Source organism: Blennius ocellaris (genome assembly GCF_963422515.1).
Source record: "Blennius ocellaris genome assembly, chromosome: 10".
NCBI lineage: Eukaryota > Metazoa > Chordata > Actinopteri > Blenniiformes > Blenniidae > Blennius > Blennius ocellaris.
Window position 1 is genome coordinate 8,862,481 of NC_137659.1, and position 25,089 is coordinate 8,887,569.

General features: G+C 41.2%; 4 protein-coding genes across 4 annotated transcripts; 2 read left to right on the forward strand and 2 right to left on the reverse strand.

Annotated features, from left to right (window-relative positions):
* Positions 1-4,251: 4,251 nt before the first annotated feature.
* On the forward strand, positions 4,252-5,974 carry LOC308135122 (uncharacterized protein; the record flags this gene model as incomplete). Its single annotated transcript, XM_080502996.1, has 5 exons — positions 4,252-4,358; positions 4,432-4,528; positions 4,611-4,730; positions 5,289-5,367; positions 5,886-5,974. 5 exons carry the CDS (start codon positions 4,252-4,254, stop codon positions 5,972-5,974), a joined length of 492 nt encoding a protein of 163 aa, XP_080359122.1.
* Positions 5,975-7,929: 1,955 nt separating this feature from the next.
* Positions 7,930-9,333, reverse strand: LOC308135402 (uncharacterized protein). Its single transcript, XM_080503363.1, has 5 exons — positions 9,214-9,333; positions 9,069-9,141; positions 8,319-8,435; positions 8,160-8,238; positions 7,930-8,073 (listed from the first exon to the last, which is right to left on the reverse strand). Exons 1-5 carry the CDS (start codon positions 9,318-9,320, stop codon positions 7,988-7,990), a joined length of 462 nt encoding a protein of 153 aa, XP_080359489.1. The 5' UTR covers positions 9,321-9,333; the 3' UTR covers positions 7,930-7,987.
* A 5,913-nt stretch (positions 9,334-15,246) lies between these two features.
* Positions 15,247-20,410, forward strand: pter (phosphotriesterase related). The gene is made up of 5 exons (XM_080503360.1): positions 15,247-15,313; positions 15,938-16,394; positions 17,427-17,692; positions 19,139-19,279; positions 19,923-20,410. The coding sequence occupies exons 2-5, from the start codon at positions 15,963-15,965 to the stop codon at positions 20,131-20,133; spliced, it is 1,050 nt and encodes a 349-aa protein (XP_080359486.1). The 5' UTR covers positions 15,247-15,313; positions 15,938-15,962; the 3' UTR covers positions 20,134-20,410.
* A 2,047-nt stretch (positions 20,411-22,457) lies between these two features.
* Positions 22,458-23,497, reverse strand: c1ql3b (complement component 1, q subcomponent-like 3b; the record flags this gene model as incomplete). The annotated part of the gene is made up of 2 exons (XM_080503362.1): positions 22,458-22,637; positions 22,877-23,497. 2 exons carry the CDS (start codon positions 23,495-23,497, stop codon positions 22,458-22,460), a joined length of 801 nt encoding a protein of 266 aa, XP_080359488.1.
* Between the last annotated feature and the right edge of the window lie 1,592 nt (positions 23,498-25,089).

Consider the following 25,089-nt stretch of genomic DNA (forward strand, 5'->3'; position numbering starts at 1 on the left):
ATTCCGACGACAAAGTGGGTCAAAATGTCACCGACAGCTTTATAGTCCAATCAGGAAAACTGGATGGCAACTTTTAAACACTATTAACAATAAAACCAGATCCCCAAAAAACTCATGAAAACTCTCTTTTACGGACTTGCTTTTGGGTAATCGGGCCTTTTGAATGCCTGCTTCTACATTCAAACTAAACATCCTGATATTACCATTTTAAATATAGTTTTGGTTTTCATTTCTTCCCTGTCAAAGTAAGCAAATGTGTTTAAGAGGGCTCCTATAAATAAAGTTGATGATGAAGATATTAAAAGCAGATATAATCCAGAGAGAATTAATAAGCCAGTGCAAGGTGCCACATGCTTAAATTCTGCTTGTAATAAAGAGATGAGACTATTATTCAAATTGTCTTCAGCAACACAGCACGACAAAGAAGAGCAAACGTGGTAAAACTACAGCCGTAACAATGGAAACGTGGACCTTCTTAGTCTTCATTTAAAGCATCTTTTTCCTTCCGTCTGAACACAAGATGATCCCGATGCTGCAGGACTGAAGTGGCCTTGCTGATGACTTCTCTATTTTACAGGTCAGTCAGATTCAGGTGGTTGGATCTCACTGGTCAAACTTCATCAGATTGCCCAGTTTGTTTGGTTGCTGTCCAGGAAAAGAAAAGTAAAAAAAAAAAACAATCAGCCACTGCATTGACTGTGGACTTTAGTTTTCTAATATTTAGGTTTCACTTTCTGAAATGAGAGATAAAAATTATTGAACTTTTTCATGATATTCACATTTTTTTTTAGATGTTCTTGTAGTACTGTGCTCGCTGAGTGAAGGTTCTAGGTTTGCCTCAACTGGACGGCGCCACACCGTCTCACCTCAACAGAATCCCACCAGAAGACCAAGGTAAGAAGCCCTTCTTCTTTTTTTTCTTTTTTGCTGTATGGAGCTAATTCTATATCATGGTGACATTTGGAAGAACTCATTTTGTCTGATTGTTTCAGACATGCACAGATAAATCCAGAATTGTGTGAAGATGAAAACTTTCTCTCAAGTTTAGTTCAAATTTAAATGTGTTGAATCCATTAAAACAAATCTTTGTATTTGCTTCACCCAGACATTGAATTTCTGCCTCTGATGAAGAGAGAAAAAAAGTGTAAAAATCACACAAATCCATCTCCCAGCTGTCTCACTGATCAACACCCACACAATAATAGGAATTAATTAGGTTTCATTTGGATTTTATTCTTTATAAACCCAGTCCACTCAGACCTTCCATGGCCAATATCTTCCACAGTGGGAAATATGCTCTCAGTCAATCATGTGAAGAAAAGTCAAATACCAACACATCAGTGCAGCTCAGACCTGGCAGAACAATAGAGGAAGAACAGAGCCGAATATCATTATGACTCACCACCGCCACCTAACGGGACTACTTCAGTATTACATACTGTACCCTGAGTAACACAAACACACACACACACACACACACACACACACACACACACACACACACACACACACACACACACACACACACACACACACAAAGATCTGCATTATTTAGATTTTCGATGTGTTTCATCCAGTCTGGCAGGGAAATAGCTTTAATAATTCTGCCGGCGTGATACATTTACCCTCCTGTGGTAAAAATAATTTATCAAAGAGGGAAATAGCATACTTCTCATCAGTCCTTGTTAAAGGGTGGAATATATTATACAATGGGGGCATCAAACATAAGGCTTATGGACCAAAACTGGGCGTCAGGAGGCTTCAAGCCAACCAACTAATCATTGATTTTCAAATAGATTTCTTCAAAGCCGTGGATGTAACACAACATCGAGACCCGAGCTGAGATAGCTGAGAGAGTAGAATGGACAAGATTGCAAACAGAAGCTTTAACATTCATAACATTGAGCCAACAACAGATCCAAGCAGGTCTCCATCATACTTTACCAAACTAATCTATCACTGATCAGATCAGCTTCAGTTCAGGGGGGGTCACCTCCTGGCAGACGTCCTAAACACAATGTATGTTTTTGGTTATCACTTGAAAGTGCTCCTAATTAGTAGCTGATTAAAAAAAAATATATATATATATATATATGGTAACTCTTTATATACAGTCTGCAGCTGTTGTTCCACTTCAGTAAAAAAAAAAAATCTTTTAATAAAAATATCCCTAGTTGTTGATAAGATTCCTCAGTGTAAATAAATATAAAAAGTGTGTGTGTGTGTGTGTGTGTGCGTGCGTGTGTGTGTGTGTGTGTGCGCGCGCATGTGTGCATGTGCGTGTGCGTGTCCAATCAGCAGCTGTTCTGCATGATTTCCATCCTGCTGGTAAGTGACCTGAAATGTTTTGCAGTAACACTAAATCACAGATCAGAGTTCTTGTGTTGTTGTCAGAGACAAAGCAGCACATTGTTCAGAGCAGACACATGATGAGCAGGAAGTTTGTTTCTTAAGCTCCAAACAAAAAGCCGACTCAATGGAGTGAGGCAATCTGAATCAGCATGACAAATTAAATAAGATGAAGAAAAACTGAAGCCTCGAGGTATCGAGAAAAATTTTGAGATAATTGTACGGCACCATATTGAGCGAGCATGCAGTATTCGATAACATAATACTACCATAACAATAGAAACACTCACAAAGATTATGTTTGTTGATTTTGTTGTTTTTAGTCATTTCCCCCTTTATTTTATTTACCTTGATTTAACCTCTGACCCCAATCCTGTGGGACCAAGGTAGAAGTTAATTGGAGCCTCCAATTGTTTGAATTCTTTTAATGGGTTAATGGAATTACTTTGTGAATTAATTGCATTTTTCTTAAACTTCTATCATTTTGAATTGTTGCAGAAAACGTGAAAATTATTTTGGCCAGTGAGTGTTTTGCAAAACATATGTTGCCAAATTATGATCCTGCGGTCACAATAAAGTTGTTATTCACTTACATAAATAGCGAACACGTATAGTCCGAGTTGCTGGTGTAAAATCTGATATATGGCACATCTTGGGATATATTGATAAACTGACTGAAATCACAAGAAAGACTTCATTATTTCCCTAAAAATGTCACTTGTTTTTTAAGATGTTTTTGGCGTCACGTCCAGTCCTGAGGTCGTCACAAGGCTCAGGAGGTAAGCCGCACAGCTAATTAACTGAGCAAATAACTGGAGCTGAGAAATCATGTGAAAGGTGGAAGGTTTCTCTCTGGCTTGAGTCTTGATAAACTGAAAGAGACTCAGGAATCAATGAAGAACCAAATCATTTAGGCTCCAAATTATTGCCAGTGGCTGGATCCTGCAAACCTTCTCTCCACTCGTCTTAAACAGAAATAAATGTCTGAAAAGGCTTTTTGAGTATCTCTTTTTCATGAAATACGTTTTTTTTTTTTTTTAAGTGAATTGATTTATTAAAGTTTGTCAAAACATAAGGTCCGTGGGCCAAAACGGCTCCGATCCCTCCGCCAAACAATATAACAAATTGTAAAAATTTCAAAGAAAACATTGTTGTTTGTTTGTTTTGGTTTTTTTAAACAAATTTCTTAAGTGTAATAGTCACAGCACAACAGTGAGACCCTGAGATCATTGCAATGAAACGAACATTAGCCTCAAAACCATTCTGTCAAGGTGAGCTCGTCAAAAAACCCAAAATGCAACAGCTATAGGAGAAGTTTTTTGGGACATTGCGCTGTATTTTGTAATAGGAAGTTTCGTTAAAATTGGCTTCGTGTTAATATTGTAGTCATTTTCCATAGTAATTGTTGGATCTTTGTGAAACATCACGTATACGCTGCACCACAACAACGAAAAACTTTAAAGTATAAATTCAAAGGTTATTATTATTATGGCATTATTTTACCAGTCCAATCCACTCAAAATGAACCTGGGCTGTTTGTGATGTCTGAAATAGAATGAGTTAGACTCCCCAATAAAGAAAATAAACCACATTTAGGGGAATACTGCACATCAAAAGCGTTTCAAATTAAATGAAAATGACATCTTTGCACAGTGTGAAATTGTACTTGTGGCTATTTGGATGACTGTAACTACATTCATCACGAACAAGTAAAAATAGTACATGATCACCGGGGTGTCAGACAATAACCACAAGATGCCCAAGTCATCCAAATCGATGTCACGCAGCATCACTGACGGGCTCGTAGTATAAATTGTCCTGCGGTTTGCTCAGCAGACAAACCCTGCAACAGCTTCCACAGTCGCTTCCCTTCAAGGAGGAAGAAACCTGCTTCAGCTCAACATGGCCACTCTGCTGCTGGTTCTCATGGGGCTGTTTGGCTCTTTGGCTGCGGGTCCCATCTCTGCTCCGGCCCCTGGTCCTTATCATGCCTTCTGCAGGACCCTCTGGTGAGTATTCACTAATAACTGAACATCATCCAGTTGAAAACGTGCATCCAAACTGCTCTGCTCTCTGCTTCAGGCTCTTTGCAATCCCCTGTACTGAAATCAGCACCACGGTGGTGAAACAGATTGAAGCCATGAGTCCTGTGGTCGGCTGCGAGGCGTGTCAGTACATGGTAGGACGACTTTCTTCCAACAAACCCGAGAATCAGAAGCAAACATTCCTGCCATATACTGTAGTGATATTCTCTGTTTCAGCTTGTGTCGGCCACAAATACGTCCATCAAAGCCAACCACACTTCAGTTGATGGACTTCAAGCGGAGAACATCACCTTCACACTGAGTCCCACCATCCTGCCCGGGGGCTGCAGAGTGTCTGTAAGTCATCATGGTGGACATTTACTTATATATATATATATATATATATATATATGTAAATTTGTACATTCCTCTTCAGTTCCTATGAAAAGCAGCATTTTGGCATTTTTAAATCAGATTAAATGAAATACTGCTCATGTTTGCAGGATGTTATTTGCCCCGTGTCTTGTGTTATTTTTACTGTTGTTAATGCACTGTTTTAACTGATTGTATGGTGTCCTTGAGTGCCATGAACGGCGCCTCGAAATAAAATGTATTATTATTATTATTATTATATTTAAAACATGCAATGAAATAAACAATTGTAAACAATCTTGGTCAACTGTAGACTCAATGCCAACAAATAATACAAGACTATCTCATCAATGAAAGGACACTATGTTCTAAATTCAAACAGCATCCTTAGTGTATTACTCCTAATGGATGTCTACTCTCTAAATTTACTGGAGTAATAAATTCTATCAATATCAGTATCAATATTTTCACTATTAAAATTGTATCATCCTGTTGAATGATAAATGTTTCTGACATATGCGTATTTCGTCTCTTCTTTCCCAGGGACAGTCCACTTCTCTGGGCTTCACCAGTCTTCTTGACGACGGCCTAAATTATTGTAACCTCTACAACCTGTTGGCAGGTCAACACTCTTCCTTTAGATTACATGCTCATTACTTGGATTATCCTCTAGTTTGGATTACAAGTTTTACTTTACCTAAACCAAAGAAAATGGGGACATATGGGCAATTCTACATATATTGATGACACAGTGTTGATATTGTTAAAGATAGCACAGCATCCTTACAAAAAGCTTACATACTACAGCTAATGCCAAAAAAAATTCACATTGTTGAACAAATGCAATCAATAAAACTGGTTTCTAGCTCAATTCAATCCGTCTGAAATAGCAGAATTTTGATTTATACACAGGAGGTGACTCACTCATTCATTTGTTTATTGGCAGTTTATTGATTTTGTAGTAAGGCAGAATTACAGAGTGTATTTTACTCACTATACTGCAGTTATATAGTCTTATCCACTTGATGCCAGCTGTACCATTAATAAAATAGCTTAGTGTTATTTATTGTGAGTTCCAGCTGTTTCACTGCCTGATATTTATGTGAATTGTTCTCATTTCTCTCCCTGTTTCGACTCCAGGAAGCGGACTCACGTCATCTCCGGGTTTCATGGAGATAACCAACGAGTGGGCCTGCCTGGGGTTCGGACTCGCCTCCTGTAATGATTGAATGATGACCAGGCTGCACATCGACTGAGACATGAAAATAAAACATTGCATTTTTAAAATTCTACCTCCACGTGTGTTTCTTTACTGCAGTGGACCATCAAGCATATCTACTGTGATCTTCATGTGACTGCCGCTTAATTTGAATTTATTGGAATTGGTTCATTCAGTGGTTGTTTCTTTCAGAAAAGAAAATAATGAAGCAGTAATGAAATCATAACGACAACAAGCACTCCTGGAAAGGAAAGAATTTTAGATTTTATCAAATTAAAAGGTGACAGAATGTTAAGTCAATAAAAAAAAACACTGACTAAATCTGAAACGCATCAATAAATTGAAGCACTGTAGTAAGATGAGAATGATCTCACTTGTAATATCAGTTTATCAGTCTGAGTGCTTGAGAAACACTGAGACATAGGTGAACCGTCATAAAGCCTCGAAAACACAAGAGAAAGTGGGAAACTTCAGCTTCCGTGACAGTGGTGCTCAGAGCCACTAAAAATGCAACTCTTTGAAAACGGCTCGCAACGTGATACTTTTTTGAACATATTCAAAATCTATCTCCATGTAAACGTGGGAAAATGCACCTTTTTGAAAACATTCTGGCTCCATGGAAACGGGGAAAACGCACAGAATATCACCCAGAATAACAATACAACTGATGTGTTCTGTCCATGTCCGTCCACTCGCCATCTTTAACGTTTAAAGAATGTTGTTCTCTGTGCGCAGGTTTGTGTGGTTTTACAAACTGCCCAAGGGAGTAAGAATTCAAAACAAACAAACAGAAAAAGAGCCCAAAACCTAGAGAACCAGCGATTACACTGGGGACGAACACGACACAAATTGATGAAATGAACTGACAAGAGGTGTGAGAGGAGTTTAAATACACAGGGAAGAGGAGGCGAAGCTCATGAGGACACAAAGGCAGAAGACAATTGGATAATTACAAAAGTGAGGTGGACACACAGGGACCAATGCAGACCGGAGACCTGACAGTTAATGGGCAAAGATTAGGATTTTGTTTGTGTTTATTAATTTATTTGTTTCTTTAGTTAGTTAGTTAGTTAGCTATTTAGTTAACAAAAATGCAAAAATTCTGCATTTTCACTTGGGTTCTTGCATATCAGTCTTTTATGATTATGTTTTATGCTTCATCGCATGAAAATAAAAATTTGATACAAACAAATATTTTGAGGGGGGTTTTTTTGTTGTTGTTTTTTTACAGATAGAAATTTACAAAAATGAATTTTACCATTTGTCATACAACAATTTAACTCATTATTAAAATACTTCGTCTTAGTTTGTACAATTTACCCATAAAAATACGCAGACAACCTGAATTTATCCATGATGAATCAACTGTGAGATTTGAGGAACGAAAAATAATGTAAATTACAAGACTGATTTCAACTGTTCTCATGGTGCTCTGTGTTTGTAGAAATGAGATATGAATATTCAATAGTTGAGCGCGGTGACTCAAAGTGCATGAAGCAAAATCGATATAATTGAAAAATCTTTGCGGTTTTACACTCTGATGCAACTCTTTATCTCTGACTCACAGACAGAAGGCAGGCTGATCTTCAGTCAGATGACTGAACAGGACTTAAAGTGGAACATCAGCAAATCAGGAAGCCTGACTGTCGGTTTTATCTCATTGGATTCAGCAGAGGACGACCGAGTTTGTCTGCAAATACCGACCGAAATGGCTCAAAGGTGAACGTCTCAGGCTCATGGCGATAATGCCACTGTAGCGTCCAATCTTTTCTCAGTTAATCATATGGGAAGTGGAGAATTACATATTTTACCTTCAAAACACAACAATCGGAGGTTAATCATCTTCTATCCCTTCACAAATTGGGACGTCACAGTCTTAAATGTCTAAAAACATCAGAATATCAGTGAACGGAAAAAACAAAAAAACACACTTCAACACTGCAATCGTTTAGAGGAGTGGAACCATCGTCTTTATTGTTCAAGAGGACAGAATATGTCTCATATGGAACTTTACATGTGAGATTCATTTGCAGGCGGCGAGCCCGACTCCGAGGCAGAGCCACTCGTTGGTGAACTCGATGAATCCGGGAGCGGTGCTGAGTCCACTTCCTGCGCAGACAGGAAATAGGAAGGTTACAGATTCTGGCTTCTGACTTCATGGCTTTGTTGGAGAGGATTTTCTAAACGAGGCGTACCTTTTATGACATTGTGGAGGTTGCAGTAGTTGGTGCCGTTATCCAACAGGCTGTACCAGAACGCAGACATGGACGAACCCTGAGCAGGGAACAAAGGATTGTTTTTCTTTTTTTTCTTTCTTTTTTTTTTTAAATGAGTTCGAGAAGCGCACGGCGTACCTCCAAGTGGCAGTCCATACTCATAGACGTGGGCATCATGGTGAAGTTCACGCGCTCCACCTGGCCCACTGCAGAAGTGTGATTGGCTTGGACCATGAGGGGCGTCACTGGGCCGAGCTGGAGGGCGAAACCACCCAAAAAAACGGGGGAAAAAACAGCCATTTCTATTTGAGTTCTATTCAGTCGTGGCTTCGTCTAAACCAACAGCATGTCTGTTAGATCCAATAAAGACATTTTCCCAACTTATCTGTAGTAAACAGGTTTATGTATCACAGAAGTTGTTATTAAACATCCAGATGTTTTAAAAAGTTGCATTCCAATATCCAACCTGACCTTTAATTAAAAAATTTTGAAAGAAAATTGAGGCTATGTGACTCTTTCTGGACAAATGATCTATTTGAGTCTTTCCAGTCAGGGTTTAGAGCTCGTCGTAGCACAGAGACGGCTCTGGCCTCAGACAGAGGACGACTCTCTGTTCCTGTCCTGTTAGATCTCAGTTCTGCATTTGATAGTATTGATCGCAGCATCCTGTTACACAGACGAGAAAGGTACCATGGGGGGTTAAAGGTACGGCGCTAAACTGTTTTCTATCACATTTATCAGACTGGTTCCACTGCGAACATGTTAACAGTGACTCATCAGCACAGAATAAAGTTAAACATGCAGAGTTCCACAGGGGTTCTGTCTTTGGACCGACACTTTTCACATTGTAGATATTATCAGGAAACACTCCATCAACATCCTTCTTACCTTGTATGAGCCCATCGCCTTGATTTGAGTCACAATGGCCAGCGAGACCTGATCACAGGGGATTCCCACCAACCTAGAACAGAAGGTGGTTAAATGCATCCATCTCTATTTACGAGTACACAAGCTCAGACAGGTGAAGTATTACCAGACGATCTTGCAGAAGGCATGAGTGGTCTCGGTGGGTCTGCCGCTGGTCATGATGCACATGACGGACAGCAGAGCGCCGGCCACAAGCAAGGTCCTCAGAGCCATGATGTCGGTCCCGTCGCAGAGGCCGGAGTGTCCGCAGGCTGCGTCTGTCTGGCTTTATAAGGCTCAGGGAGGGGGGGGGGGGGGGGGCAACTGGAAGAGCGCTGGCTTGTCATGTGGAGCCGTGGAAAAGCGATTTGCGTGACGCTTCACACATGATGGCTGTCACACATTCGCCGCTCTGGGTTTGGATGAGAAAACACTTTGAGTCAGTGGGTCAAAGTGAGGAAATGTCATTTCAACTGCAATACACTCGAAAATATTCCGTTTTCTACCTGAAGAAGTCATAAAAAACATTAGAAGACACTTGAGAATCAGATTTTATAGATAGATAGATAGATAGATAGATAGACAGACAGACAGACAGACAGACAGACAGACAGACAGACAGATAGATAGATAGACAGACAGACAGACAGACAGACAGACAGCCAGACAGACAGACAGACAGATAGATAGATAGATAGATAGATAGATAGATAGATAGATACATAGATAGATAGATAGATAGATAGATAGATAGATAGATAGATAGATAGATAGATAGATAGATAGATAGATAGATAGATAGATAGATAGATAGATAGATAGATAGATAGATAGATCACACAGAATGTTACACAAGGAAGAGCTGGTTCATTTCAGAAGAAATGAGAAACGTAACAAATATGATAATGTTTTTGTTTTTTTTAAGAAATTCCAATTTACCACATCCTCATTTGACCGTAGAGCATTTCTGCCATAAATTCTAGATTTGTCCATAGCCATACAAAGCATATATTTTACTTGAAAAATTTTTGTTTTTAAAGCATCTTTTTACAGAAATTCAATTCTACTTGTGCTGTGAGCAGAAGCAACATTAACTCATTCATGAAGCCGCCGACTGTCTGTTTTAGATTTACGACGATGAAACCACGCGGCGCTCTCGATGCTGCATGATGAATGTGTACAGCACAGTTTAGTTTTAGTCGTTAGCGCCACTCACGGGTTGACCTCAATGATTTAGTGGTTTTAGTCGCTCTGAATAAAGAAATCACATGAAGAACAACAGCTTCCTCCTGCGGATGGAGACCAGACACAGATCATATTCACTGTAATATACAGCAGATCAATGTAAATCAGCAGGATCACCTCTCCACTCGTCTCAGTGGTTTCATGTGTGTTGGAATAATGAGTTAAGCAAGACTGCGAAAAGCAGTGATGAACTGATTAAAATGCAGTTAAACGTGACGCCTTTTGTTGCTCATTACTTTTGTTGAGAACAGTTGCAGAGCTGCTCTCTCTCTCTCTTCTCTCCGAGGTGCCTTTAGGTGACCAGACTTTTCTTTATTAATTTACATCAAAATCTCACATACAGATAAGTTGGTTCCAAAAGATTATTTGCATTGATTCCTCTTCTCATAAAAATAAAATGCTGAAAACAATTAATGTGGTTCTCACTGTGAATAATGCTTGAGGCATATTGGCCTCCAATAAACATATTTTTTCTTTAAAGTTGTGCTTAAGCCATGAAAAACAATTGAACCTGGACTAGAAACCTCCATTTTAACACTTTTAAAATCATCTTCAATAAAACCCCACCAACAACAGTGTGAATAGCTCAACATTTACAATTTCAGTTGCCTTTAGGTGTTTGTAACTTTGTCATTTTTACTTTAACTGGGAGGAAATTAAGACTTAAATCTTACATATGAACCAAAACTTTTCCTGTTTCCTCAGTTTTTTTTCTTGTCCTCAGAGACATTTGAGGACAAACGCCCTGAAACCGGGACAGAATCGGAGTGTGAATCACATCCATCCAAAAGAACACGTGCCTCTCTTGAACTGGAGCTTTTCAACGGTGAGGATTACAATCAGACATGCTTCATTCTTTTCATAATTCATTATCTTGCTGGGTTTTTTTGTTTTCTTTCACCTAAATTAAACTCACAAAGCCTAAAGCTGCAGATTCAAACAGGCTTGAGATTGAGAAAACAGAAAACCTCCTCGTTGGCTTTAAGACAAAGATTAATAAATAATTATTATTATAAAATGTGTTATTATATAAATATGTTATGAGATAATAAAAAAGAAATCCAGATTACAATCTGTGCTCCGTTTTTGTCTGCAGAGGGCGCCAGACTACAACACTGAGCTCAGTCACAAGGCCTGGAAACGTTTTATTACAAGATCCTTCTATTTATAGACACGTATCAAATATGAGAAAATGAATAATATACTTATCACTTATTTAAGCTATTAACTATATGGAGGCAAAAAGTGCAAGTACATTATAAAAATCACAAAACAGCATGCTAAATTAAAAACAAATTATGTTTTGTATTTTTTAAATATAAATGGATATCAAATAACCTCAATGATTGTAAAATTCAACGTTTTCAAATATATCTATGGTTTGAGACTCAAAATAAACAAATTTTTAAAAATGCAACGACATATCTACATTTCAGTCAAATAAGCTATACGTTAGATATTAAATGTTGTATTGAAAATGATAACGTAAAAAAATAATAGATACATACTTTTTGAAACGAGTGTTGAACAAATATAGACAACAATTGAGATGTTCATGATTTTACAAGGTTAACACATCAAAATCTCCACATTTGAAAAGTTGTTTTCATACTTTTTTCAATAAAATTTGGGTTTTGAAATGTTTCCACAACATTATGTTAATTTATTTACAATAATTAGGTTATGATTTATGATCTTCTTGGGTTGAATGAATGATATCTTCATCGCACCATCTCACATTCAGTCATATAAATGTCTCTTTTCATGAAATAAATATCAATTTTTAAACTCCACCTATTCTTGTTAAAAGCTTTGGAGGAAACGAAGCACAGCAGAGGTTTTGGGGCCGATGAGTCACATTCTGAGTGTTTGGCTTCACAGTCTATTGGGTTTTTTGCTTTTTTTTTGTATTTTTTTTTCATCTGGAGTTGTAGGTTGGACTGTACAGCAGATTCAGCCTCTCATTAACGGGCGGGCCGAGTCTCAGGAGCTCTGTCCACAAGAGAGAGCTGCTTTTAGAGGAGGAACTCCCCGCGGCCGTGTCCATCTGAAACATGTCAGCTGCACTCAGATGAATGGGACATGACATCTCTCTTGTCACTAATGAGGAACCCTGAAGTGGTGGAGGGAGAGAGAGAGGGAGAGAGAGAGAGAGAGGGAGAGAGAGGGAGAGAGAGGGAGAGAGAGGGAGAGACGAAGGGACAAGTGTCCTTTGGACTTCAGCTCTGCATAGTTTAAGAGGCTGTGTCTTTATTTTGCCTCCTTCTGTCTTCATCTTTTCTTTGTGTTGATGCTGTCAGTGTCTGATTGTCAGGATTTAGTGCTTCTTTCTTCTTCTTTTTTAACCTGCAGGCATCACTTTAATTTCAGTCACTCAGGACAAACATGTCAAAAAGCTTGACAAGTTTTCTTTTTAATTAAACTCGATTTTGTCCCTTTTCTTACTTTTGTTTGTTAATGATGACTCTTCAGCTCAAACGAAACATGGAATTCCACAGGGTGCTGTCTTAGGTCCTAGACGGTTCACATTATGCTTCCTGCAGGGAATATTACAAATAAAACTTAATTTAATTTAAATTAATTTTGGTTGAAAATGTATTTCTTGTTGTACATTGGCAGCATGTGTTGATTATGATTAAAATTAGACTATTTATTATAATTCTAATTCTTCTAAAACCTCACAAATGTAAAAAAAAAAAAAAAAAAGGCCTTTGTATATTCTTTCTCAACACCTGAGTGTTAAAATTCCCTTTTTGTTAACAATTCAACGAGTACTCACTGACAAAAAAAAAATACAAATATAAAAATAATCAAATCTGTCAATAATATCATGATTTTGACCATTTTAAATGTAATAAAATCACACCACCTCATGTACATTTAATCTGTGATTCAGCTTACATTTTCATTAAACGTGTCGTGGCGTAAAGATGATTAGATTCAAGTCGTACAGTGTGACTAGCTGCTAACTTATAAGATTGTAACTATCGCACACATCTGTAGCTGACTCACAACAAGACCAAGACTTTGAAATATGGTCTCTGGACTTGGTCCCACATATGCTAATTGATTAATGCCTAATGCACAATGTTATTTACGACATCTGAATATGTTGGCATTGTTCATGATTGCATCTTATTGTATCATGTTTTCTCAAAGGGCGCAAAGTGGGGAAAAAGTGTAATATACTAGTTGGAGCGTGCAACTCCAGATCTTAGTTAATCAGGCTCAAAAAATCCCAGCCGGTGCCATATGCTTGCTGTTGTCCTCTCCAGAAGCAGTCATCGTCCTAACAAATGGACGGAACAGGCCTTACCGCGTGTGGATCTGCTGAGACACTTTGCGGAGATGGTCAGTGCTTTGGTGAGTGTTTTGCAGGGCAGCTCCCTGCAACAGCCGACCAAATGCTGCTGTGGAGACCATCTGCTGGGAGAGAGTCACCGTCTGTCTCCCAAAGCATGCATCATCATCCTCACATGTTCTCTATCCAAGCTCTGGTCATCTCAATCCATTTCAGAAATCATCCCAAACCATTTGTCTCTCAACATGTGCCTTAGCAAAAAAAAAAAAAAAAAAACCATGCCCACTGTCACTGATCTGAACATGTAGCGCTCGGCCTTGTTTGGGTTAGTATTAGGTTGTTTTCAGCATTTTATGTGGGTTTTTCCAAAATATGGGGAAAACTCATAATGTAAGCTTAAATATATCAAAAGATGGGGCATTAACACTAACTCAAGCCATTGTGGTGCCCATGGCTCCTGCTACTAGGACAAACGTGGTTTTAAAGTGTGACTTTAAACAACCAAATTATTTGGATGGATGGATGGATGGATGAATAGATGGATGGATGGAAAAAACATGGAGAAACTTGTCAAATTCAAATCACACAACTGAAATGATACATTTACGAACCACAGAGAGAGAGAGAGAGAGAGAGAGAGTGAGAGAGAGAGAGAGAGAGAGAGTTTCCACAACTTGCTTCATGTTTCTGACTGGCTCAGATTTTGACAGCCACGTATATCAACCAATCAGTGACCGAGTTCGTCCTTCTCTTTTTTTTGTTATCAAGAAGCGCGTAAAGGAAATGTTTTGAGTGTTGTCTTACTTTTTTCTTTTCTTTAAGCGAAATAAAATGTCAAAGAAAAAGTGGGACAAACACATTTCTAACGCTCTTATTTGTTTTTCAAAGCAGCAGCTGATGGTTTTATCTCACAGCAACCGTTTGAATATAATTTATAATTGTTCGATAAATGTTTTAAGACCCCCATAGGATCTATTTTCTGCTCAAAATGTTTTATTTATTATTTATATTTGATCGTTTTTGGATAAACTGGCTGCTTGTTTCTCTCGCGAGACCTCGTAATATCGTCAGAGAACAGTGTAATGCCATGTTGCCAGATTGGATCAGTTTTCCCCCGATTGGCTTGTTTTGTTTTGTTTTTATATCATTTTTACACTGTACGCACAAACAATAATATAGGTTAGGTTAGAATATAACAAGTAGTAAAAGTAAGTAAAAGCAGAACAAACAAACAAAATTTGTGCTTCACATCATAGCACATAGGATTCATATTTAAAGACTGCTGTGGGAATCTTTTTTATTTGGGTGGGGGGTTCTGAGAGGGGGTGTGTTGTTGTTAAAATATTAATACATTTTTTTTAAATATGTATTAACTATTCAAGCACGTTTTTAACTTTCAGGAGACTCAATGTAGGTATTATTATATTGAGTAAACATATTTCCAGCTCGAATACACTTATCTGTATTCTTTGTCCATGATTTATTTCCCTCCATCATTGTGTTTGTTTATTAAATTGCAATGATGCATCTTCTTCTTTTTTTAAATGTCTTTGTTTTCATGTTTTACGTTTTCTATTTGTACAGCTTGGGTGGGGGCGTGTTAATGTTTGTGCTGAAAATTATCAGATCTGGCAACCCGTCTGTTCACTGCCGTGTGCTTGACGTGACAACTGTTAAGAAGGTCAGCAAACTACTGTTTTTATTCACCTTTATTCACATTAAATGCATGAAACTCCAGCCTTTCAGTGTTTACAGCTGCAGCGACCTGAATGTTTAAGGCTTTGTTTGAAATGTATTCTTATCTTTAATCGTACACAACGTTGGAGATCAAAACTTGTGCAAAATGTCCAGGACGGTGGTCATTAGAGATTAAATAATCCAGAATGACCAGAATGAGAAGTAACGCAAGTGATCTCGAGTTCGGATTGTTTTAACTTGTGCACACTGCAGTCCAAAGGTCCCTGTCTGCACAGTCAGCTTGGTCAATAAATACACTGTGTGTGTGTGTGTGTGTGTGTGTGTGTGTGTGTGTGTGTGCGTGTGTGTGTGTGTGTGTGTGTGTGTGTGTGTGTGTACGCGCGCGTAAATCATCTATTACTCATGTAACACCTTAAAAACAACATTATTGCACAGTGAAAAGCAAAAAATTCTATAATAATCTTACATGCAAAACATATTTTAGGCAAAAGTTTGTCACGTACACATTTCTAACTAAAACTATTCTACAATTCATGTGTATTCCGGGCCGTTTCTATCACTCGGGACCCTTTATAGGATTATTCTGGAGTTTGTGATGTTTCTACAGAAGTCTGACCTCTGACCCGAGCATCATGTCGGCCCTGAGCGGGAAAGCCCAGACCGTCCTGGGCCTGCTGGATCCGGACCAGCTGGGCCGCACCATGACCCACGAGCACTTGACCATGAGCTTCGAGTGCTGCTACCAATCCCCGCCGCATGGTGACGAGGCGGTGGCGTCGGACCCCTTCCACATGCAGCACATGCACTGGCTGAGGCAGAACCCGTACAGCTGCCACCAGAACCTGCTGCTGCAGCAGGAGACGGCGGCCGTGCGCGACGAGATGCTGGCCTACAGGAAGGCCGGCGGGGGCACCATCGTGGAGAACACCACCACCGGCATCGACCGCGACCTGCCCACACTGCGACAGCTGGCCAAGGACACGGGGGTCCACATCATCGCCGGGGCCGGATACTACGTGGACTGCACCCACTCGGACGACACCAGGAAGATGAGTGTGGAGAAGGTGTGGCTCGGCTTCTCAGCGTCTGTATCGATTCATTAAGACAACCAGAAATCAAACAATGGGCATTCCAAATCAATCAAGATATATTTAAAAAAAAACTTTTATGTTTGGTGCAAAGATGAAAATGTGGTTTACGGACTTGCGTTCTCTGGAAAATCAGGCATCATTCAAAAAAAAACGAAGCAGTCTTAACATATATAAATTCATTACTTGTGTTAAATATTTATGCAATGAACATAATACATTCATAACTTTGCAAAGATTGCATCCTTCCTCCTTTGCCTCACAATGGTTTGGTCCGTTTCAAAGTGGGACTGATGGAGATATAAAATAGCTTCAGTGAGTAAATGATTTATTTATTTCTACTTTTCCACACAAAAGAATGCACGTTGTCTGTTGTAACCTGTTTTCATCATTTTACCATTGAAGCCTAAGGCACTCTTACAGAGATAAACCAAGCTATTCCTAGTAAAGCAGTCTAGACTTATAGCAGCTTCACTAGAAAATGGTCCGGGGTGGCCTGAAGCAGCCCAAACTGTAAGCTTTATTAAATAGAAAGTTTTAAAGCTTAAGTTTTAAAGAAGAGGCAGTGTCAGCCTCCTTAAACGAAACTGGATTTGAGCTGGATTCTCCCAATTCAATCTATTCTAAGAAAGCCTAAGGACCTCTAGGGGGCAGCACTTTCAGAATGAAGTGTTTTTAACTGAACCTCCAGCAGGAGTGTCTATAAACACATGCCAGCAGCTGTTTGATTTGTGCTGAAATCAACTTGTCCAGCTCATAAACAAACCGGAGACTTGATATTACAGGACTCTGACATTAATTATCAACACGCTCGTTTGCTGTTTATTATTGGGAAGAGAGTGAAGCAGCAGTTCAGGTTATTCACCTGGAGCGGTGCAGGATGGATCTGCTGAAGCCTCAGAAAAAAATCACAAGTGTGACAATCCCCCCCCCCCCCCCCCCCCCCCCCCCCCCCCCCTCTGTGTTGGATGGACGACACATCCCCCCCCCCCCGCTCCCCTCCTCCAGCTCACCGACATCATGGTCGGCGAGGTGCTCCACGGGGCCGACGGCACCGACGTCCGCTGCGGCGTGATCGGGGAGATCGGCACCGGCTGGCCCATCACCGAGAGCGAGACGAAGGTGCTGAGGGCGGCGGCCCACGCTCAGGCTCAGCTGGGCTGCCCGCTCATCATCCATCCTGGCAGAAATCCCGCCGCGCCAGCTGCCGTCGTGCGGATCCTCCAGGAGGCCGGCGCTGACATCGGGAAGACTGTCATGTCTCACCTGGACAGGTGAGAAATAATCTGTTAATATGCAGCGGAAGCACGGGGTGACCTTGTAGACGAGCTTCAGCGCGCCCCCGCTCCCTCCTCATCCTCCTCCTCCTCCTCCTCCCTTTGTATGTTAGGAAAATACGACAACCTGCATTTAGAAAACTGAAATACAGTGAAGATTTTCTCACAATTTGAGCCTGATCGAGTACGTTCACGAACAATTTTAGTGTGTGAAAGAAGGAAAGAAACAAGCAAACAAACGAAGCAAAACAAAACAAATCACAGACATACAAAATAAGAAAGATAATAAACGAAAGAGTGAGGTCATAACAACAGGTACATTCACTTCGAGGGAGACGAAAACGCAACTTTTCCAAAATACTGCGATTGCATCTCCATGGTAACGGAAGAAAACGCTTCATGGCTGAAGTAAATAGTTTTTCTGCACGTGCTCAGTAGATGGACAATAACAACAATGGCGACCTCCACAGTGTTATGACTCCCGGTCCATGTTCTCCTGGGACTTGGTAGTTTTATATTTGAGATTCTCTGTAATAACAGTCCAATATGTGTGTGTGGTTTCAGTACAAAAACTATTTTTAAAAAACATTTTCAAAACTTTCAAAAATCCTTTCTAAACCTCTTCTGGTTCTCGTGTTTTTTCCCCCACTGCTTTGACTTTCTTACCAATCCTCTCCAAATTTGAGCTTTTCTTATTGCAAATTCAGATTTATTTATTGTTTGATCCATTCCTCCACCAACAACTTCAACTTCAGTGTCATTTTTGATTTGGTGCTTGTAGAGGCTGTGTCCAATTAACCTGAACTGAAGCAGTAATGCCCATAAAATCCTCCCGTTTACATGTGATTTCACTGCAGCTGCTGATGATTACAATGATTACAGTTGGATCACAACAATGGACTTCAGCAACTTTTTTGTTATATTTAACATGTTTTCAGATCCCTTTCTTTCCACTTTTTGTCAGAAAATGGATTTCCGACCTCTGTTCCCCCCCCCCCCCCCCCCCCCCCCCCCAGTGTGTGGAGGATGTCTTAAAATTTCACATGTCAAATTATCCGCTAATATTCAACCACACTGACAAGGACTCCTTCATGCTTTTTATTTATTTATTTATTTATTTTCAATCGTTCTGCAATGAGCAGTAACCGCTGCCGTCTGAGGACGATCAACAGTTACCATGGAAACCGGAGGATCAGAAACACCAGCTTATGTTGTGATTCGTGTTGGAGACGGAGAGATGTCAACCCGGCCGCTCTGCACGTCTATCACTATCGGCGGAGGCATTGTTTTAACGGCTGGCGTCGAGCCGCTCTGAATTTAATGCCGACTATAGTATATTTATCGCTTGAGTCTCAAGTGAGCCATTGATAAATCAACTGATTCTAATATGTGATTACAAACCAAAGTATCAAACACGTCCGGCGCTTTCTGCCCCTCTCACAGGACTATTTTCGACGAGGGCGAGTTGCTGGAGTTCGCCCAGATGGGGAGTTACCTGGAGTACGACCTGTTCGGTACCGAGATGCTGGACTACCCATACGACCTGGAGGTGGACATGCCCAGCGACTCTCAGAGAGTTCAGACGTGAGTAACTCCGGCAGGTTTCTGTAAAACCTCTGAAATATCCACCGTAGTGGCTCCCTCGACCTTTCAACTCATTACATGTAAAATCACATTTTTAGGAGGATAAAAATCCACATGTAGTCTTTTTCATTCTATTGGCACACATCACTCATTTTCAAAAAGTTCTTCTGTCCTGACTAACGATGGCTTAAAGGGAGCAGATGAAAGAAAAGAGGCTAAAACTAATAAGAAAGGTTAAAAAGGAAAATTGGAATAGGGCGAAATGAGTCAAAATTGGCTTGATCTGCTAAAACCACTTTAAAAACTAACTGAAAAAATATAAACAGCGAAAAGCTGAAATTGCTTGAATAGCTTCAATAGAAAATCAACATATCAAACAGCTTAAATAGCTTAAAATGGTTAAAATAGCTTAAAAATCTAGAGAATAACTTTTTTTTTAATTCATGAAAGAGTCAAAACAGCTTAAATGGAAAAGATGCAACTGAATCCACTAAAAATAGCTCCAGAAAAGGTTAAACTACAAAAGGCTCCATTTACACGATTTCATCGCTCATCTACTCACGCATGTGCAGAAGAACTATTAGCTACGGCCGTGGTATGCATGCACAGTAGCAGGAGTTCAGAAGTTTTTCTCCGGTTCCAGATTGGCGTTTCTGATGAAGGAGGGCTACGAGGACAAGGTCGTGATCGCGCACGACATCCACACCAAGAACCGGCTGACCAAGTTCGGCGGCCACGGCTACTCGCACATCCTGAAGAACATCGTGCCCAAGATGCTCAGGAGGGGCGTCTCGCAGCACCAGGTGGACAAGATCCTCGTGGACAACCCCAAACGCTGGCTGACCTTCAAATGAATCACAGAGAAAGAGAGGGGGGGGGGCGAGCGAGGCAATCAGCTGTAGCAAATTTTTTTTTCGAGGAATGATGACTCAACAACCAAACACAATGAACACTTTGAGATCTTTGTAATCACTACGGTTTGGTTTATTAATGCTTTTTGGACCTTTAGTTCACAAGGTCTCTCTGAGTTCGTCCTTAAGTTCAATGTTCACAATGTTTTGTAAGTTTGTCTTTTCAATCTGAATTGAGGATTACTTTTATAGAGGCTCTTGTTAATTAAAACCTATTTTCCTGGTTTTCATATGTGATTTACTTTTTAACTTTTAAGTCCAGCCTCATTTAATGTTTTTTCTCAGGATGTTTCCTGTCCTGCAGCACTCACACAATAATTAATTGATTTCTTTTGTTTTGGGGGTTTTTTTCCCCCCACACATCAGTGTCATTGTTTCTTTGTACCCGCGAGTGACATTTCTATGAAATAATGAGCGTGTCAGTAATCAGTATGCCGCTCTGCTCCTGTGTTGGATGAGTTGTCCCGTTGCCCCTCAGTGGGGAGGCCACGGGACCCCCCCCCCCCTCCCCCTCGATGAAGGACACATTCTCCTCTCTTCTGGGAACAGGTGGCATCGCAGGGTGACTCCGAGACGTGACCGACGCCGCGGATGAAATTCTTCGATTCTCCGGGGTCAATAGGCGAGGCAACGTCACACATCATATAAACAAATATACACGGCTGTACGTATTTGTTTTCACTTCAAATGGCAGAATTGCTGGAGACGAGCGAGCAGATTGATGGCTTGCTGTCGAGGAAACTGTCCAGTTCTGTGACGGTGACTAAACCACCCGGACCACCCCGTCGCCTCAACCAGCTGCCATTTGGACACACACACACACACACATTCTTACACACACAAGCAAGAAAAATGATCAACAACCATGACACCTCCAACACCACAGTGCCCCTTTAAAGTCTTTTTATCCTGCACAGTGTTAAAATGTCAGATTTACACAAACATGCATAAACAGATTTTGTTTTGGGTTTTTTTTGTTTTTTTTCTTCCACAGTTTCACCCTGATGCAACACATCTTGTTGGAAAAATAACACAGCACACAAAAAACACATGAATATGTGAGTATATGCAGCGTATAACTGAGTGCTTAAAGGTCAATACATCAGTCAGTATATGTTACCACAGCAGCAAGGGGGAAAAGATTCATTGTTTGGGGGTTAAAAAAACAAACAAACATTAAAATACATTTTAAAAACTGCATAATTGATCCTTATTGTTTTAGAAGATAACCTCACAAATCTGTTTATCATTAGCCCACATGCTTTATTTTAACAGACAGAATATGTGATATTGGATTACATTAATGTAAAATCAAGTGGACCCCTTCACACACACACATTGTTCCAAGTATGCACATTAGCTATAGTTTTAATGTAACTGCGGCTCGTCACTGTAAGAAGTGACCAGGCGTTGTTGTGAAAAAAAGAAATATGACTGGAAGCTGAATGCGTTTCAAACAGAAAGTAAAGGACCGAGACCAGGGGTGTCAAACATACGGCCCACGGGCCAAAACCTGCACATCAAAGGGATGGATTCCAGGCCACGTGTAGGTTACCACCAAAACCTTAGCATTCATTTTTGATACACGCGATTGGTTTATGCACAGGTGACACTATGTGTTTGAGTTTTCTAGAGAAGTATAGCACAGTGCAAAGGTGAGATTATAAAAACATGCGAAAGGTGCAAAATACAAGCGACAGATTTTTGCCAAGAAAGACATTTCAGTATTTTTTGCAGCTGAAAGCAATGCGTAATTCTGCAGCTGCACGATTTCTTTTCATTGGAGAATTATAATTTTCCTGATTTTATATGAACTCCTCCTTACATTTGGAGCACTTTTAAAATTTAAAATTTGGCAGATTTTTCATGATCATGTTGGTCCACAATTGGACTGCATATGCCTGCTGATGTGAAATGAGCTTGACACCCCTGGTGTACACTTGTGACCTTGAATCCACATTAAGGATGTACTTAGTAAAACATACTGTGTGACATTTGACAATGCTGAAGTAGTATTCTTGTTTTACATCTTTAAGATCCAGTCAGAAACTGGACCAACAACAGCAAAGTGAATAAATGAAAGTTGTTGTGTTTTCCCCCCCGCCACTTGTCTGTATATTAAAGAAAGGGGTCAGAGGCAGCCTTCATTTTTACCCCCCTTGATGCCCCCCACCCTTTCACTGAACGGAACACGGAGCGGTGAAGCAAAGTATTACGCAGATCAGCTCTTGAATTGGGACATTTCCAGTCTCCTCTTCTCGGTGCGCTCAGTCAGCGTACAGCATGAAGCCGGAGAAAGTGCTGTACTTGTTGTTGTTGCCCCCGTGCGCCTTCCCTCCGTCCAGCTTGATGTAAATCTCGTCTCCGGGCTCCAGGTGGAGGACCACGCTGTTGCTGGCGTAGTCGTAGTTCTGGTCCGCGTCCTGGGCGATGGCGCTGGCTCTCACCTGCAGACAGATGTCACATTTGTGGTGATGAGGGGTTGCTGTTTTTCTTTCCCGACTCGGTGTCAGAACCACGGACAGCTCCGTGTCACTTCTCATTGCGTACTAGTTTTTAAATGCGCCACAGAACGCGTGCGTAAAAGCGCATAAACTCACACAAACGCGTTTATGGATGATTAATAATAATGCATTTAGAGTGAATGCAGCCCTCAGGGTGAAGTTAAAGGAAAAAAGGTTGTTACCTGGTTATTCTTACAGAGGTCAGCCCACATGCTCGTTCCGTCCCCGCCTCGCATCAACACATGGTAAACAAAGAAGTAAATCCCGGGAATCGAACAGGTGAACTTCCCTGTGGACGGATCGTAGTGGTTGCCGAGGTTTGTGACCACGTCGTCGAATTTGAGCACCTCGTATCCTTCGTGCTGCTTCTTCAGTCCCGCGTAAAACGCAATCTTTGGGATGGTGTTGTAAGTGGCCGCGCTGATGGCTCCGGTCGGCCCATTCGCTCCTGGGGCCCCCGGCGGACCCGGCGGACCGGGCACCCCTCTCTCCCCCGGAGGACCCGCGGGTCCAGGAGGCCCGGGCTCGCCGAGCGGCCCCCTGGGGCCCATCCTCCCGACGCGCCCCGGCTCCCCCTGGGGACCTTGGATAAACGTCGGGAGCGACTGCACCAGGCGGTTGTCTTTAATGGGGCTGGTCGCCTTGGCCGTGGCCGTGGCCGCGGTCCCGTGGGAGTCGCACACCATCTGACAGGAGCCGAGCATCTCGTAACGCGCGGGAGTCCCGGCGGAGTTGACCACCACCGGGATCAGAACCACCAGGACCAGCACCAGCGCGACGCCACACACACCAGTTGCGATCATCTGCGCTCTGCGGACTCGCTGCGTTCTGCCGAGTGGATGGTCTTCCAGCCTGCTGGCGGGCGAGGTTTTCGCGGAGGGATGAATTGTACCTGCTCCCGCACTGCGCCGCAACTTTCAGAGGCAGAACAGTCCCTTAAATTTCTGCGCGCAAATGGAACCATCCACAACTTTTCTTCTGTTTGAGTGTTTTATGCGTCGCGGCGCGCGTCCGGCTGATTCATCTCCTCCTTCTCCCCCGCAAGGAAAAGGCGACAGAAAATAATTTGTGAGAGGGGAGGGGAAAAAAAACAACTTTTACAGCCTTGCCTGTTCAAGTCATGGAGCAGAAGTTGGAGCGTCGCACGGTGCCACGGGAGAGAGAGTGCGCTCCAGACGAACTCGTTTGTGGGTTTGGAGAGAGCGAGGGGAGGGGGGAGGTGATGGATGGGACAGAATCCGTGCGTTTCTTCAATCAGAGAGAGAGAAAGTGGACAACATGCAAACTTCCCAGTTTCTGAAACGTGACCGGATTTATTGGATGTCTGTCCGGAGCCGCAATATTGAGAATTCAACCAAGATATAATGCAGTATGTATGACTTCTTCTTTTTTTCCCCCCTATTGATCACTGCACCCATAGCATCCCACCACTTGTTATTATCTAACACTTGTAAAGGTCTTAGGCGTAATTAGGCCAATTTAAGACAAAAAGCTATACCAGGCTGGCACCTGGTCACACCTCAGAGGGCTTCCCTGTCCAATTTATCATTTGGTGAAAATCTATAGAGCCACTAAAAGGAAGAGGAGAGTCACTAGGAGCTGGCAGTGAAGGATGACCTCACACTGATACACTCATCAAATGAATGCTGAAGGCATTTAGATGGAAAATAGTGTGGAAATGACCAGAAACTACCAGGTAGGATTTAACTTTAAGCCTTCTAGTTTCTGGAATCAAAACAAATAGAAATTATCTGAGGACTTGAAAAAAAAAAAAGCCTCAATCTGCAGGGTGGCTTTCTTCTGTGAGCGATGAAGGGCTAATCCCAGGTGAGGAGGGCAGATGATGCGCTCAGGAATGCAAAGGATGTCACTCTGTGGATGGCACCTCCCTGCCAGGTGGGGAGATGGATCACACAGGAGGTAAAATCCACACGTAGTCTTGTTTGTTTGGGAGGAGCCGGGCTTTTGATTGCAGCCCCAAATTAAATTCTGAGGAAGTAGTGGGATGCAAAAATGTGTTGTTGTTTTGGAGGGATTAGAAATCCAACCATGTGCAGCTCAAAAGTGTCAAAACTGGGGGGGGAAAAAGATCAACTTCTGAGGGTGGAGACATAAACAGATAAAAGTGGAGGTGTTTTACAAGCCTGGGGTTTCAAAAAGGCTCATTGGATGATTTTGAAATCAGACTTTGTTTTTCTTTTTCTTTTTTGTAGCCATTTCAAAAGACAAGAAAGAAACAAAAAATATTCACATGCAATTATAGTTTGATTTCACATCCTGACATGGTAAGGATTTTTCTGCTTCACTCCTCCCATGCAGGTCAAATTAATGTTTTGAATTTCAATTAAATTTCAATTTCAGCAGGTTTGTTTTCCAGAACGAAAGCGTTTCATTC

Bases quoted from the DNA above. Each gene is read 5' to 3' on its own strand.
- pter (XM_080503360.1), top strand. From the start codon at position 15,963: ATGTCGGCCCTGAGCGGGAAAGCCCAGACCGTCCTGGGCCTGCTGGAT. The intron at 16,395-17,426 runs GTGTGGCTCGGC...CCCCTCCTCCAG, and splicing joins GGAAGATGAGTGTGGAGAAG to CTCACCGACATCATGGTCGG. The intron at 19,280-19,922 runs GTGAGTAACTCC...CTCCGGTTCCAG, and splicing joins GACTCTCAGAGAGTTCAGAC to ATTGGCGTTTCTGATGAAGG.
- LOC308135402 (XM_080503363.1), bottom strand. From the start codon at position 9,320: ATGGCTCTGAGGACCTTGCTTGTGGCCGGCGCTCTGCTGTCCGTCATG. The intron at 9,142-9,213 runs GTAATACTTCAC...CTTCTGTTCTAG, and splicing joins GCCTTCTGCAAGATCGTCTG to GTTGGTGGGAATCCCCTGTG. The intron at 8,239-8,318 runs GTACGCCGTGCG...TTCCCTGCTCAG, and splicing joins GTATGGACTGCCACTTGGAG to GGTTCGTCCATGTCTGCGTT.